At 40.3% G+C, this 14,462-nt stretch overlaps 1 protein-coding gene across 1 annotated transcript in view; it reads left to right on the plus strand.

Moving 5' to 3' along the window:
* Positions 1–1,554: 1,554 nt before the first annotated feature.
* Positions 1,555–14,462, plus strand: part of LOC104081677 (spectrin beta chain, non-erythrocytic 5-like) — a gene marked incomplete at its 5' end in the record, with an annotated part of 56,044 nt that continues 43,136 nt past the window's right edge. Inside the window, 2 exon segments of the mRNA XM_009584516.1 lie at positions 1,555–1,758; positions 3,005–3,154. Coding sequence (XP_009582811.1) covers positions 1,555–1,758; positions 3,005–3,154 — 354 coding nt within the window.

Here is a 14,462-nt window from a genome sequence, read left to right on the forward strand (position 1 = left end):
ATTAAATGAGATCCTGAGATTTATGGATTTTCTCCTAACGCTTAGCTTAACATCTCAGGGATTCTTAGACATTTGCAGTGCCAAGTGCAATGTCAGTGTCTACAGTAACATCCAGCTGTGTGTGATTTAGTTTTGCAAATCAAAATGACGTCAACACGTGTGCACTATGTGGTCCCCTTTAAAAAGTCCTTTTAAAGAGTCATTTAGTAGCTGTGTTCACTGGCTTTCAGAAAAGAGTATCTTGGCTTTAAAGCCTAAACTCTTAGGACCCCAAATTGGCCATTTTCAACTTTGTGGTGCTTTTCTGAAAATATTTTTTCCTGGCTGGATAGTTCACCAGCCAGCTTTGAGCTGTACAAAATTTTGATGATAGGGATAAAAATCCATGGGTAAAATGGAACAGGCAAGAAGCTATTTCCATTACATAGTTTCCTTCAGTGGAAAAGCCAGCAACCATTCACAAGAAAAAATTTTTAGTTCTCTGCAGTAAAAGAGCATTTTTTCTTCAGCACTTACATAACAGTCTTAAAATACACTTAAAAACTAAAAGACCATTTACCACCTCAGAATTGAATCGACTAATCGAAACACAATTAAACTATAACAAAACTTAATTAATCATCCCATACAATCCCCAGTACAGTTCCTTGCAGTCCTATTTTTTATCAAATGACACGTAAGAGCACAACACCTATTACAGATTCAAATGAGATGCCTAAAGTAAGTGGAGTGGTGAAGGTGCAGAATCAAGTGCAGAGAAAGACACACAGAAAATGTCAAATTATTTTTACTTGCACAAGTTTCTTCAGTCATAATCAGAAATAATTCTGAGATTTGTTTAAAGATTTTCTTGCTCATAATTGCCTCAGCTGAATGCTTCAGACTTTTTAAGATATTGTAAATATGTTTATTGGTTCATTAGATTTTGAAAGTAAACTACCATTACATCCTTTTTCCTTCCAGAATTGTGTTTCTGTGCCAATCTCAGTCATATAGTCCCACAAATCAGGAGCTGAATCTGCATACCTGATATGCTTAAGCAATTTTTTCTGACTTGTGATTTGGCTTTTTTCCACCTCTATTAGAGTAAGCTCGAGCTCATTTCTTCTTCACCTGAAAATTCTCATTTTAGAATATATGTACAACTTAAGTTTTGAATAGACTTGTATTAGCCAAACCTAAGTCACAGAAAAATAGGGTGATATTGTTTTATTCTCTGTGAAGGAATAACACCAGAAAACACTTAAAGAATGGACTAAAGGGCAATAAACGATATCATGTTGTCATTGATGTGATACGACAGAGTCTGGTTATGATTATGATGTTACAAAACATGTATGATTTAACACAGTATGTAGAAATTCCTGCAGTCATGTTATTCACCCTTGTAAAGTTCATAGAAGTACTCTAAGCCCTAATGAAATATTTTCTTTCTTATCTGTGATTTTATTACCTGTTATTCACTTGAAGTTGAACAAGTCAGCCTATGATTTTCCTGTCTGATAACCCAAGCTTGAGCTCTAGCCTCAACTTTCACATTTTCTTGGGTTCCAGGTGTGGGACTATTTCTCATGGACAGCAGAAATAATAAGGGAAATGAGAGCCAAGGAGACTATTCGTGACATATCTACTAGCAGCCTGAGACTTACCCAACATCAACAGCTACTGACAGAGATTGAAGCACGAGAAGAGAAGTATAATCATGTTGTACAGCTAGGACAGTCACTCTTGCAAGATGAGGAAATGGGATCAAAAGAGGTAACTGAAACTCATTTGAGTTCAGTCACACACATTCAGCTACTCAACACCAGTGTAACTATCGTTCTATACTGTATTGCGCTGTAAGCATACAAATGCATGTGTACACTCACACATATCCATATGCATGACCTACATTTGCCTCAGTGTGTTACCTAGCTTGGGCACAAAAACATCTGTTCCATGTCCTACCTCAGCAATAGATGAGTGCTGGCATCTCCTGAGGGCCCGCTGCAGCAAAGCTGGGCTCATTGGAGAAGTCCGCTATGTTCTGAGCAATGGAGATAATTCTACCCCATTCCCAAACTGGGTTTTCACACAAATGCTATGCTTCACATTGCAGTGCTATATCCATACGAGACCAGGCTGGACAAAAACCTGTCAACCAAAGAACAAAAACACTCAAACATATGAGGGAATTTAAAGATTAATTGAAACATTTTCTGTATTAATGAATTATGCTGGTATATTTAACTCCCCAGAAATGAAAGATGGAAATTAAAATGTCAGTTTACTCAAGACAAATAGCTTCTAAGATTCTCACAGCATTATTTCTTTTCCAGTACCTACTAGTTTACTTCTCCCCTGACAATTCATTACTGTGTCTCTTGAGTATCTTCAGAAAATTGCAGAGTTCGTGCAAATTACTCTCCCATATGACCAAGCTATTTCCTGAAAATTTGTTGAATATTGCAATGTATTACTATAGTAACTAGAAATCTTCCTGACTGTAAAGTCCTTTGCCTGTAGAAAAATGTAGGAAAAAATAATTAATAAAAGGCCTGTGGATATGCAGTTTGGAAGCTGAAATTACATGAAGTCTAACATTGAGGCATGTATTCACTGATTAGGAGAATATGCTATGTTGATAACTTATTTAAGTATCTGTCCTATCCCAATTTTAAGTGCTACCATTATTAATTGCACCATTGTGACTAAACATAATGGAGAATTAGGATTTGATTCTAGAAGGTACACTTGAGAAGCAGTTACCTATGTTTGCTCTTGGCTTGAACTGCTATATATGCTGTAAAAGGTGCTCCTCCATTCCGGAAATGAGGCACCTCTGATTATCTCTCTGCCCAAATATAAGTGCTAGAACTCGTTTTACTTTTTTTTGTTTGATAATTTTGTTTCAATTTAAGGGGCTTATCCACTACTCCACTTAACCCTTTCTCCTCCCACCTTATCCTCCTCCATGGGGTATAAAGACCAACATGAGTTTTTCATTGGAAATTGTGTTCAGATTCAGCAGAAGCTACAGTCTCTGTTGGAAGAGAAGGAAAATGTATACAATGAATGGAAACAGAAGAAGGAGTGGCTGGAGAAAATACACCAAGAACAAATGTTCTACAAGGATTGGGATCACCTGGACATGCTCCTGAATTCACAGGAGGTATGTGAATTATAAACTTGAAATAAGCAATTAAACTCTTGAAGCATTTGAACTCTTCCAAACTAAAAGGGGCACTACCATTCACCTACAACTTGAAGTCCTTGACTCTGTGTATAGACAAGACACTTTTTTTATTGTTATTATTTGCATTGTGGTATCACCTGGAGACTGTAGCAGTGTACAAGACCCCCGCTTTCTTTTGGGGCTTAGGTGCGGAACCAGAAACAAAAAGATGATCCTTGCCTGAAAGATAATTCATTGCAAATAAACATAAGAGCTAACAGATGAGAGCCACAACAGAAGAGGGAGACAACTGTCCAGTATTAGTCAGCTTAACAAACAGATCGTGGCATACCAATTGCTTAACCACTGGCAAATTGTTTTGTAGGCTTCAGAGAGAAGGGAAATTGTAAAGAGGGTTTGACGGGATGGGAGATTACTTTGCAGGTGTTGCTGGAAACCTCACTCCAGGCTGAGGATTAGTGCTGGGGAAATGCAACTAGTGGAAAATGAATGTTGGCAGTGTGAGTTAATCCAGGAAAAGGAATTGACTTCTCAGTTCTGCAAGGGAGTTGATAGCAGTGTGGAGAACAACTATGAAAGAACTTGATTGTAAGGGATATTAGTTTCTGTTTGATGCAGTAGAGAGAGATGAGCTAGTGAAAAAAGCCCTCTCATGAAAAGAGAGGGCTAATACAGTTAATGCAAAGAGACAGAAGATTGTTCTCATTATCATCATTTTGCAGCTCTTGAAATAGATTTTTTTTTTTCACCGATATTAAATTATATTTTGTCTTTCTTACATTTTCCTGGATTCATGGACCTGTTTAAAAAGGTTCCAGCTTGAGGCCTGACATTTGCCATTACAAAACTTAGTGCAGAATTCAGAAATCTTTTCCAGTCACTCTGTGCAAATTCATGGATTGATAGATTGCTGTAATTGTGCTGAGACTTGGCATGCAAACCACATCGATGGGTTGAAGGTTGCCAAATGGAAGGGTTGAAGCAAAGCTGAAAGAGGTTGTACCTCTGGATCATTTCTTATTAAGGAAAAATAATTCTTAATTCTCCAAGACCACTGGCAGCGTAATATAATGGCTCTCGGTTTGTGCTGAGTTCTTGTTTTCCACCATTGCTTTGCCACTGGCACTAAATCTTTTGGAAAACTGTCCCTGAGCTGTACTATGCAGTGATACTTAACCCTTTGGGACACATGGGCTTGAAGCCTTCTGCTACTCACTCCTTGAAGGAAATGCATATCTTCATAATTTCTACAATTGACACCCTTGGCAAGTATGGCCTGCATTCTGAGTTTGTGCCGAAACATGAAACCAAGAGAATTTCACCTAGGTTCAGGTTTCTGGAGTAAAATATTACATAGTTCTGCCCATTTTATTTGTTGCTTAATTAGCAAATGGCACAATTTGCATTATACCTATCTCAAGTCCCTACCAAGCAGTGATACATCATTGCTAAGCTCCTGCATGGGGAGCATCATCAGGGAAAATGTAAACTCTACAAAATTTTGGCCACTGTATTCATTCTCTTTTCATGAAATGGAGATCAGCCAACATGCAGAGGCACTGTGACTATGGCATCTGCTTTGCTGTATATGCCTCAGAGGTAAATACGTACGAACCTATTATGAGTTAGTGTTTCTTCTTGCCCCTCAGTCATGAGTCCTGGTTGCAAAAGACTATATTACTCTCACGTGAAAGGGGTTGCACCTGGCAATTTCAGTATGCCCCCAGCACATTGCGGACAGGTAAACTGTACTTCACATTACTTCTTCATACAGATGAATTTACCATTGCCATATGCTGTGAGGTAGACTGCCACAAAAGGGATGGATGTTCATCATAGACTGGGTAAATTATCTTGGTAGGATCAATGACAGTCCCTGCCTCTACCACAAGTTTCTTCAGCCAAGGCAAAGCCAGAGAATCAAGGCTGTGATCCTGAGGACCATGAAGGGCAGTTCTGTTATCAGAACCTTTCTCTTGTGGCATTTTCTCTATGAACTTCTACGGAGCCTGGTACTCAGTTGTTCTCACTCTAAGTGTTCAGAAGGTGGAACAATAAAGTGTGGATACTTGGCTGGCCCTCCCAGCACGCCTTCGCACAGATGGTATTTTATGGTCAGGGAGAATGACAAGAAAATAAGCAGAGGGGTGTAACGACAAGCTGGTCTCGTCCATGTAAGTATAGAGAATGAGGGAGCCACAGTCATCATGTGCTCTTGTGTTACTTCCACCTCCCTCTGCATCTGATTTTTTTTTTTTTTAAAAAAGAGCACTCAAGTTGAAAAGAAGACTCTAGCTATGGAAAGAAGATTCATAAACATTTTTGTTTCTCATTTTTGCTTATATTTAATCCTCAGAAGATTACAACTGATTGAACAACTGTTGCTTTTGTGAGAGGTCTGTGCCTATAAAGAATTACAGTTGCGTGCTCACAGAGTTACTGTTATAAAAAGGAAAAGTAAGTCACCATGATGTGACCATATCGACAAATGTCTCTGATATTGTAGTCAATGATCAAGTATCTACCTGCAATCTACCAGGGAAATTACAGAACGCCACGGATTTCTAAATTGGTAATCTGGATATCAGAGTCAGCCATATGTCTCCTCCTTCACTGACACAGTCCCTACCATCACTGAGCTACCACAATGCCTAGAAAAGACTGTTATGGATTAGTGCTCAAATTTAATCCAGGAAACGTATAAATACTGTTAGGTGGGAAGAAGAGAGACCGAATTTGTTCATATCCAGAGATGCAAACAAAACAGATCCTCAGTGAGCATTCAGGATGAGTTTCAACTCTCACTACTCAGGTTGCACCAATCAGGCCGATACTGTGAACAGCTTTCCTTTCAAGAATTACTAGCTTTCCTCCAACATGATGACTCACTCCTGTGTTGGCCATTCTTGTCATCTTGGTTTTAACCCACAGATGACACTAAGCAAAAGTACCATGAAGAAAAGGAAGCTGCCCGGGAACATCAGCCTGCCTCAGAGCTAAAGAGTATTGATGAAAGCACATCTCAGCTGTTCTTCACAAATTCCACTGCTATCTGCTCATTTTAAATCATATTTTGCTGTCTTTAAGTCAATTTTACTGATTTGAGACCTGGCAATGTTGGCAATCACCTCAGGGTCCAGAGCAGTGTCAGTCCACAGTGAGTATAAATACAGAGTGATCCAGGTTTAGGCTATTATGCTGCTGAGAAGACAGAGACTGCATATGTTTACACACAAAATAAGCTGTATCTTTGAAGAATTTATGGAATAAAATTAATAAAGCAAATTGTTGCAAGAAGAGGCTCATTTGCTGCTGTTCACGGAAGAACAGGAAGGAATTTACCTTCTACTGGATTCTAGTCCTTCCTTAATATGCAGTGCATCGGCTTGGCCCTGAGTAGAAATGGCAACATTGTTCTGATTCCTCTACGGCTGGAATTCCTGTATTCCCAGAATATCCTCCATTGCTTTTGTTCTCTCATCTCTAAGTGTGATCATTCTTCAAAAGGGTTATTCCTGTGCTGCAGGACTCCCATCTAAATGAGGGAGAAATAGCAAGAACCACAAAGCTGTCTTTTGCAGCTGCCACCATCTGCCTTATGGATCAATATATACAATTTGACAGTGAACTGAGTTTCTTTAGTCACTATTTGTATTTTACTTCTCTGCATTTGAAGAACAATTGGAAGAGGAATCTGTTCCTTTTGGATGGACCTCTATTACTACTATATGGAGTTAAAATGCGGCTGCATAGTGACGCAGACTGCTCCCTAGGGAGACAGGCAGGAGGGTAGGAAAGCAGTCCTTCAAACACATTTTCAAAAAGTATTCAGCCAAGACATCCACTGAAGACTCCCAAACCACTTTCCCAATGGGAATATTGTCATTTACTGCTTTCAGAAAGGACAAAAGCAAACACACATTCAAAAAATATTCCCATCAGGCAAATAAATATAAGCAATCTCTCCACCCCGTGTGTTTCTTCTGACTTTTGTGTTTGAGGCAAATCTCAGTCACGTGCATTTCGTTTTGCACATCTGCAAAATATGTATGTAAGAAAGCAGCTTCTGTCATCCCGTAATTTTTGGATCCTATTTTCCCAGTACTTCATATGCATTAGACCAAGTCTCTCCCTCAGCAGCAAGGAACAGGGGAAGGAAGAAGGCAACAGAGGAATGTTTTAAACTAAGAACTACTACTGAGAACTGCTCTCTCATTTGCTGTCTGTGCCAGTGCGACAGGTTTGACTTTATGCCAGCATCTTATATTACATCCAAGTTACTTAAACCTTCGAAGGATTTCTGCAGAATTTAGTCTAGGATTGTTCTATGCTAAAGAAAATAGAGCACATGTGGAGAAAATTAGGCCAACATCTATCATTTTAAATGTGTTTTTATTATGAATTCAGTTGTGCCATTGCGTGGAACTGTTGTAGGAAACTCTCCTAAGACCTGCGAACTGAGATCTTGCCGTTCGGAGTCCAGACAAGCAACAGCTGAAAAAGAGAAGGAAGAAAAAAAAATTGGTTTTGCTTTGAGAAGAAGCAGTGTCCAGTACACTCTGCTCCATTCTAACCTTTTCACAGCAGCAGATGCATTGCTCAGGTTAGCCGCTTTCCTTTTTTTCGCAGATGAAATAACAGCGAGTTCGCAGGCTGTCTCTGGCAGGCGTTTTTGGCTCCCTCGTACTCTGTCTGCAGTCTCACTGTCAGAACACTCAGGGAGCAGAGCCTCATGCTCCGTAATTTATCTTTCTGCCCATCCCACTCTCATATCACTTTGCAGTCGTGACAGGCGGTGGTAGCAGTATTAGAAGAGCTGTGCATTTTTATTTTGAATGTGGATTTTTTTAGTTTATAAATTTTTTCCTGGAGAATGTTTATTCATCTCTCATTCCTTTGCTTCAGAGGAAGAATGGAAATTTCCAGTGCCAAAGGAAAAAGGATTAGGAGTTGGTTTTAAAAACAGAGGGAAAGGCAAGCTTCTGTGGCTTTGATTTTTGCATCGTTTAGGACTAAGTTTCAGAATGTCATGCAGGGACCATCGCTGCAAACTTTCATCTGCAACCTATGTCTCCACTGTGGAAGTGATGCTGTCTTCCAGCAGAATGACCCCACCTCCTCCTTTTGAATCTGCTGTGCGGGACAGGCCTTTTCAAAAGATGCCAGCATCAGCCTGGCATCCTCCCGCTAGTCAATCAGTTGCGGAGCTTGTTCCCAGAAATGCCAGCTCACTACCAAGCAGTGTGTCTTCTGGAGCTTACTGTTCAAGGCTAGATGTCATCCTGGCACACAAAGACCGGAGGAAAGGTTTTGGGAGCACTAGTCACTGTGTCAATCCTTCTGATGAGACATCCAGGTGTTCCAGTCCTCCCAGGGACCCTCGGGGCCATGGATACGGGCATTCTGGTACTCGGTCAACATCTGCGTCTTACAAGCGATATGCAGAAAGAGAAAAAAGTGTTCATCGTATTTCTCCTGAAAAAAACGATCCCTTCAAGCTTGCTGTATCTTTGCCCTCTGATGTCATTTCCTGCAAAGCTCCACCAAGCTGGACATCACGCCTAGACGTTGATCTGTCTGCTATCCCAGCTGTTTCTACACTCCGCAGCAAAAATCTGCACGCATCCCTGGAACCCTGTGATTCTCTCCCACCCCACCAAGGCTGTAGCCAGTGCAATATCCAAATGCCAGACCTCCATGCTTCAATGAAGCTTTACATTTCAACTTGCAGTTTGACGATAAAGCCTTTTCAAGCAGATTCCCGTGGAAGCAGTCATGCTCATTCAAGTCTGCTCATGCCACAATTAAAGAAGGTGCCTGAAACTCCAGCTGGTCTTCCAACAGGATCCCAGAAACCAAAACAAGGCTTTCCTTCAGGTGGGTCTCCAGCCCTTCAAATCACAAGATTTCATGTGACTTCCTCTAAGTATACTGGCCTTCCCCAGCAGACTGTCTCCAGAGATATATGGCTGTCCCCAGCTGTGCTGACTGGAAGAGAAAATTCATCTAGTGGAAATGAGGTCACAAGCAAGGATTTAAATCCAGAGCTAATTGTCTTTCAGAACCACCCTTCATCTAGGCCAGAGGTTAGGAAGACTCCATGTGATGGTCTAACACCTGCTCACCACAAGGTTTCCAAAATCACCCTGATACTTGCCACCCCTTGGACTGCTATGCCTATCCAGGTGGTAAGAGAATTTAGAAGAAGCCCAAGTCCAACAATCTTTATCAAAACACATGATTCAGACATAGCTGGTCGACCCTTTCACCCTGTGGAGATTGGGGCTGGCCTCTCTCTATCAGTGAATCCCGTTTGCTGCTCAGGATTGCTTTCTAGCCATTGGGCAAGATCTGGTTTGAGACCTTCTCAGGAAACATGCACTCTAAAAAGTGTATGCCCTGACAACCTTTTGACAAACATACCAGCTCACACCATGTCTTCAGCTCACAGAGACACGGAGGGTGCATGGTGTCCATCTATCGCTGTCAACATTGCATCCTTTGGATCTGGGAGGAGAGTGGTGAAGATTTCCATTCCATTCTAGGAACATTTGCAAAGAGAAGTTTTAAGTTGTGTTAATCAAGAAATGTGGATTTCTTTTTGTATGCTTCCTGCCATTTCCCACTCCCTAGGGATGACTTATGGGACAATCAGAAAGCTACTTATGTTCTGCTGTTACCGAGGCTGCAGCTACAGCTTGATCCATCCTAAATGAAGCTGAGCACTGTGATCTGATCAAGCAATTAATAAGGGTTTCATTTTAACCATTAGAGTACTATTGTCAACATGACATGCTCAATGCTATGCATGTGATTGATTATTGATTTTGCATAATTGGGCCGTCGTGCTCAGCACTTTGAAGGTTCAAGACTTCAGGGCCAAGAACTGGTTTTCTTCTCTGCTAGTCAGTCTGGGACCTGGGACAAATCCTCAGTGTAGTTTTTCTGTTTCACTGTTTTTATTTTCTTTCTTGTCAGATTATGCTATATTTCTAAATGTCTAATTCCTCGTTTTGTAACTCTTAAAATTAATACTTGTTTTCAAAACCCAAAATATTTAAGTGTGTAGGAAGAAATCACTTTTTTTCCCCCTTAGAAAAAGAGAGGTACCACCCTTTCCTGAGGGAAATGAAGGGAATTTAGTCTCCACATCATCTCAAATTTTGATATCCCAGCAAAGTTTCTAGCAGTGAAACTATGGAGAGTTTAAAAGGAATTTAGTCTGCCTTCAGACAAATGTTTCATAAGTAAATATTTTAATGATGATGTTGTATGGGCATAGGATTCTGGTCTAACACCTACTGCTTACAGGATAGGGGTTGAGCTTGTGAATTTTGAAGAAGGAGGGGATAGGTGGGAGGAAGGGATCGCAGAAGTTATGGGAAAACAAACACTGACTTCTCTCTGTGTTTTTCCCACATACATTTCCAGTATCAGATATTTATATTCTTATGTCGATGAGACAGCATGCAGTGGGAGGGGGGAAGGAAATTCTAAATACATATAGCATTAGAATTTTGCATCTAGATTGTGAGGTCAGAGGCCAATAATACAGTCATGTCAGTATGGTAGAAAAGGTGTATGTAATTTTTTATAAACAACTTCAGTGTTTTATTCCACTTATGGTTATGGTATGATACCTTGTTATAACTTCTACTGAAATGAAGCATAGTACAACATATTTGTGAAACATATATAATCATGGTATTAAGCACATTTATTTACTTTGCTAAAACAAATTTAAATATTTTTTTTGCATTAATTTTTTTTTGTATTTACTTTTACCAGAAGTCAAATCAAACCTTGTTGTTATCTATCTGGACAGAGAGTTTGGACTTGATTGCATGATTTAAGTGAAGGCATTTAAAACTGGGAGTAATTCTGGGGTTTATTACATGCTTAGAGCTGATTTTCAGTGGAATTCTAGCAATCTCAGCAGCAAGCCCAGGGCAGGCAGTGGGGGGCAAAATCTGTGGAGCTTGTTTACTGTGAAGAGCAGAAGCAGGAGAAAGGAGTGCATTTGCACAAATACTTAAAATAGTTTTTCTTCTAGAGAAATAAAAATGACACTTCTTGGAAGACAAATTTCTTTTGGGGCTGTGTTAGCTTTCAGTGTGTATAAATGTGAAGTTGTGGCATCCAGAGACCATAGTTATACTAATGACTAAAATGTTTCATTCAGTATTTCTCCAAATATTTCTGTGCTGTCACATGTGTGTTTATATTACTATTTTATTTAAAGTGAACATTTTTTTTTTAATTGGATTTTGCATTTAGTTCTGCATTAACTTGTATTTAAGAGGTCTTATGACAGTGTGGCTAAATCTATGCAATGAGCTCAGAAATAGTGAAAAACTCCAGATAAGTAGGGTTTAAACCTCTGTTTCTGTGCTTTGCATTGTTAATAACTTGGCTATTTGTTTCATGCTCCACTTCAAATCTCAAAAAAGGCCAAGTCCATTTTGTGGTTTTAAGCGTCTTTGCAAGTCTTCACTTAGAAACGAGTCCATTATACAGCGAGTGGTCAAGTCTTTGGTGCTTTTTGTGGCTGAGCATTAAATTCCTGATGATGGGCCATGATTCATAACAGAAACAAACTTGAAGGAAAGTTTATACTTGCTGTGTGCTGTGGGAGACCCTGGTAGGTTACCTGAGGAGAGCTATGCAGTGTTTTGTATTTTAAATCAACACGTCTCATTCAAAGCAGGAGTTTGGGGACCTGTCTAAAAATATGCCAAAAAGTGGTGTAATTGGCCACAGGCCAGCATTGTGATGTGGGAGGCAGTTTCCACTCTGCTTTCAGATTGGTATAACAAATGCTTAAATGAAAAAAAAGTTGCGGTTCTGATTCTAACAATTGCTGTCACAAGATTTCTCTTTAAAAGATGAATGGAAAGTTTTTACCTCACCAGCTCTCCAAGTAGCACTGTTAGTGCTACTGGGGCTGCTTTCTTCTAAGCGTACTGCCATCACCCCTCCTGTAATGTACACAGCCAGTTTTCTTTTGCACCGATTTTCTTTTTGTGCACCAGTTTTCTTTCTCAGTATTAAAACCTGGGTTCCCAAGAGCATTTGCATGGGCTTCTACTTGGAGGACCTCGTCCAAAGCTTTCAGAAGTCAGGAGGACTTTTTCCCACTGCTGTAACAGCTGAAGGGATGGGCGTTTGAATGCTCGGTGTTATTTGTGTGTAGCGATTTTCAAGTGAGAGCAAGGCACTAAGCACTCCAGTAGCAGCTGCTTATGACTCACCATCCCACACCCCTGCTCTCAGATGTCTCTGTTCTCTTTTTCCAAAGAAAGTAACCATCTTTACCGGTAGATGTCCCTTGCCTTTTTCTTCCACCACATATATATGAGCAGGAAAACTAATGGCTGACCATTTCTTCAGGTATCACAGAGTTTGCCGTTTCACTGCTAACAGTTACTAAATAAAGGTCCTGGAGTGATACATGGAAAATTATGGGAATTTTTTGTTTCCTCAGGTAAATCTTTTTTGACCAAAAATGGTAGATGAACTACAAATTATGACAGAGAAGCTACAATGCTTTTAAAGCAGTGTTTAAAATACCAAAATAGAGATGCAGCATGTGGCTGTATGTTTGTGTACCCCGAACAGGAGTGAGTTAGATTCAGCCGATAACTTTTTATGTCAGTGCTAGTAACAGCAGTGTAAATATGGATGGTAATCGTAAGTGGTTTAACAAAGCGTTACAGTAGACAGACCTGGAGCCCACACGTGTGGAGATCTTCCTCCACAAGAGCAAACCAAACCCAAAAACACTCAAAAAAAAAAAAATCTGTTGATTTGCATACACTTGATGAGTAGGATGTATCAAAGGATTAAAGTTTGAATGACAGAATATCTGCCTTCTGGTGGGGGTTGTATTTAACATACAGAGGCATAACAGAGGCATTACTGTATTTCTTTAGGCATCTTGGTGATTTATGGGCCGGACTTATTAAAAACTTAGGCGTGTTGTACAGTGGCCTTCCCCTCTTCTTGACAGTGATTACTGTGTTGGGATTTATTCACCTCTCTTCTGATACTCGGCATGGATTAGTATAGAGCAGTTTGAACATCTGGCCTGGGCATGATATTCTTCTCTGCATTTTTCTGTATATGCAAAATATTCCTCTCCCAAAAAATGAACCAGAAAGTCAGGCCGAATCTGGCTGCCAGTCCTCTTAGCCACAGCTGCCAAGGAGGGCTGAATGGCGGCAACAGTAACAAGGTCCATCAACCAGCTGGAGATCAAGGCGACAAAGCGAGGTAATGACTGAAATCTGGGGTCTGTCCAGGAGGACCAGGGCAGGGCTCAGGCCTCCCCTCAATGCAGCTCAGGCAGGGCTGGGGCCAGGGCTGAGCCTCAGAGTGACCCCCAGGTGGGAGCAGGGGGGCCATCCAGGGGACAGTCAGGGCCACCAAAGCCTGTTGGTGCACTCAGACCCTGACAAGTAGGTGTGAATTCCACTGCACATAATACATGCGTGGTAAACCTCTCCTTCAGAAGATGCCCTGTGGGGTTAAACAGTCATCCAATACTTCTGTCCAGACAATGAACATCATTACTGGTTTTCTAAAGTAGCTGCCGAAGACTATCTTTTCTCTCCTATAAAAAACACCCTGTCAGACTGCTACAGAACCGTCATGTTTTGCAAAGCAAGAGAGATCTCTCTAGATGTTATTTTTCCTGTGGTTTTAAGGCACAGATTTACCTATGATGTTCTTTACCAGCCCTCTTCTGAAACTATTAGCAGTTGTGTTGTTTCACTGATTCTATACTTTTTCTCTCCTCTTAATTCTTTCACACTATATCACTAATCTCAAATTCTTCTTCCATCTCTGCTACTTGAACCAGGTAGAATTACTAGTTGGAATTTCTCATCCTTACGATTCCATAAGCTCACAGAATGGATTACACAGTGCTATTCCCAACCGATAAATGCAGTCCCTTGTAGCAGCCTGAACTCCAAAAGCCTGTCCAGTCATATTCACTCCACTGTGAACTTTGTCCACAGGTGATTTTTGATTATGTGCCATCAGAGCCTCTGATTGTGGTTTTTGTCCTGCTGTTGTCTTGTCATTGAATAAGGGAAGAAACTTATTGGGCAATTAAATCCACTGGAAAAGAATAAATTCCTACTGGCCTACAGAAAAACTTTTTTTTTTTCCCTTGATAATAGATAACTACTTTGTTTATTCTTTTGCATTTGACAAAACTGAATGTAACAGAACACATGGGAGAAGTAATTGGACAGTCAGTTTTCTTAAAACTGCATTT

Source organism: Fulmarus glacialis, unplaced genomic scaffold (assembly GCF_000690835.1).
Source record: "Fulmarus glacialis isolate BGI_N327 unplaced genomic scaffold, ASM69083v1 scaffold6019, whole genome shotgun sequence".
Taxonomy (NCBI): Eukaryota; Metazoa; Chordata; class Aves; order Procellariiformes; family Procellariidae; genus Fulmarus; species Fulmarus glacialis.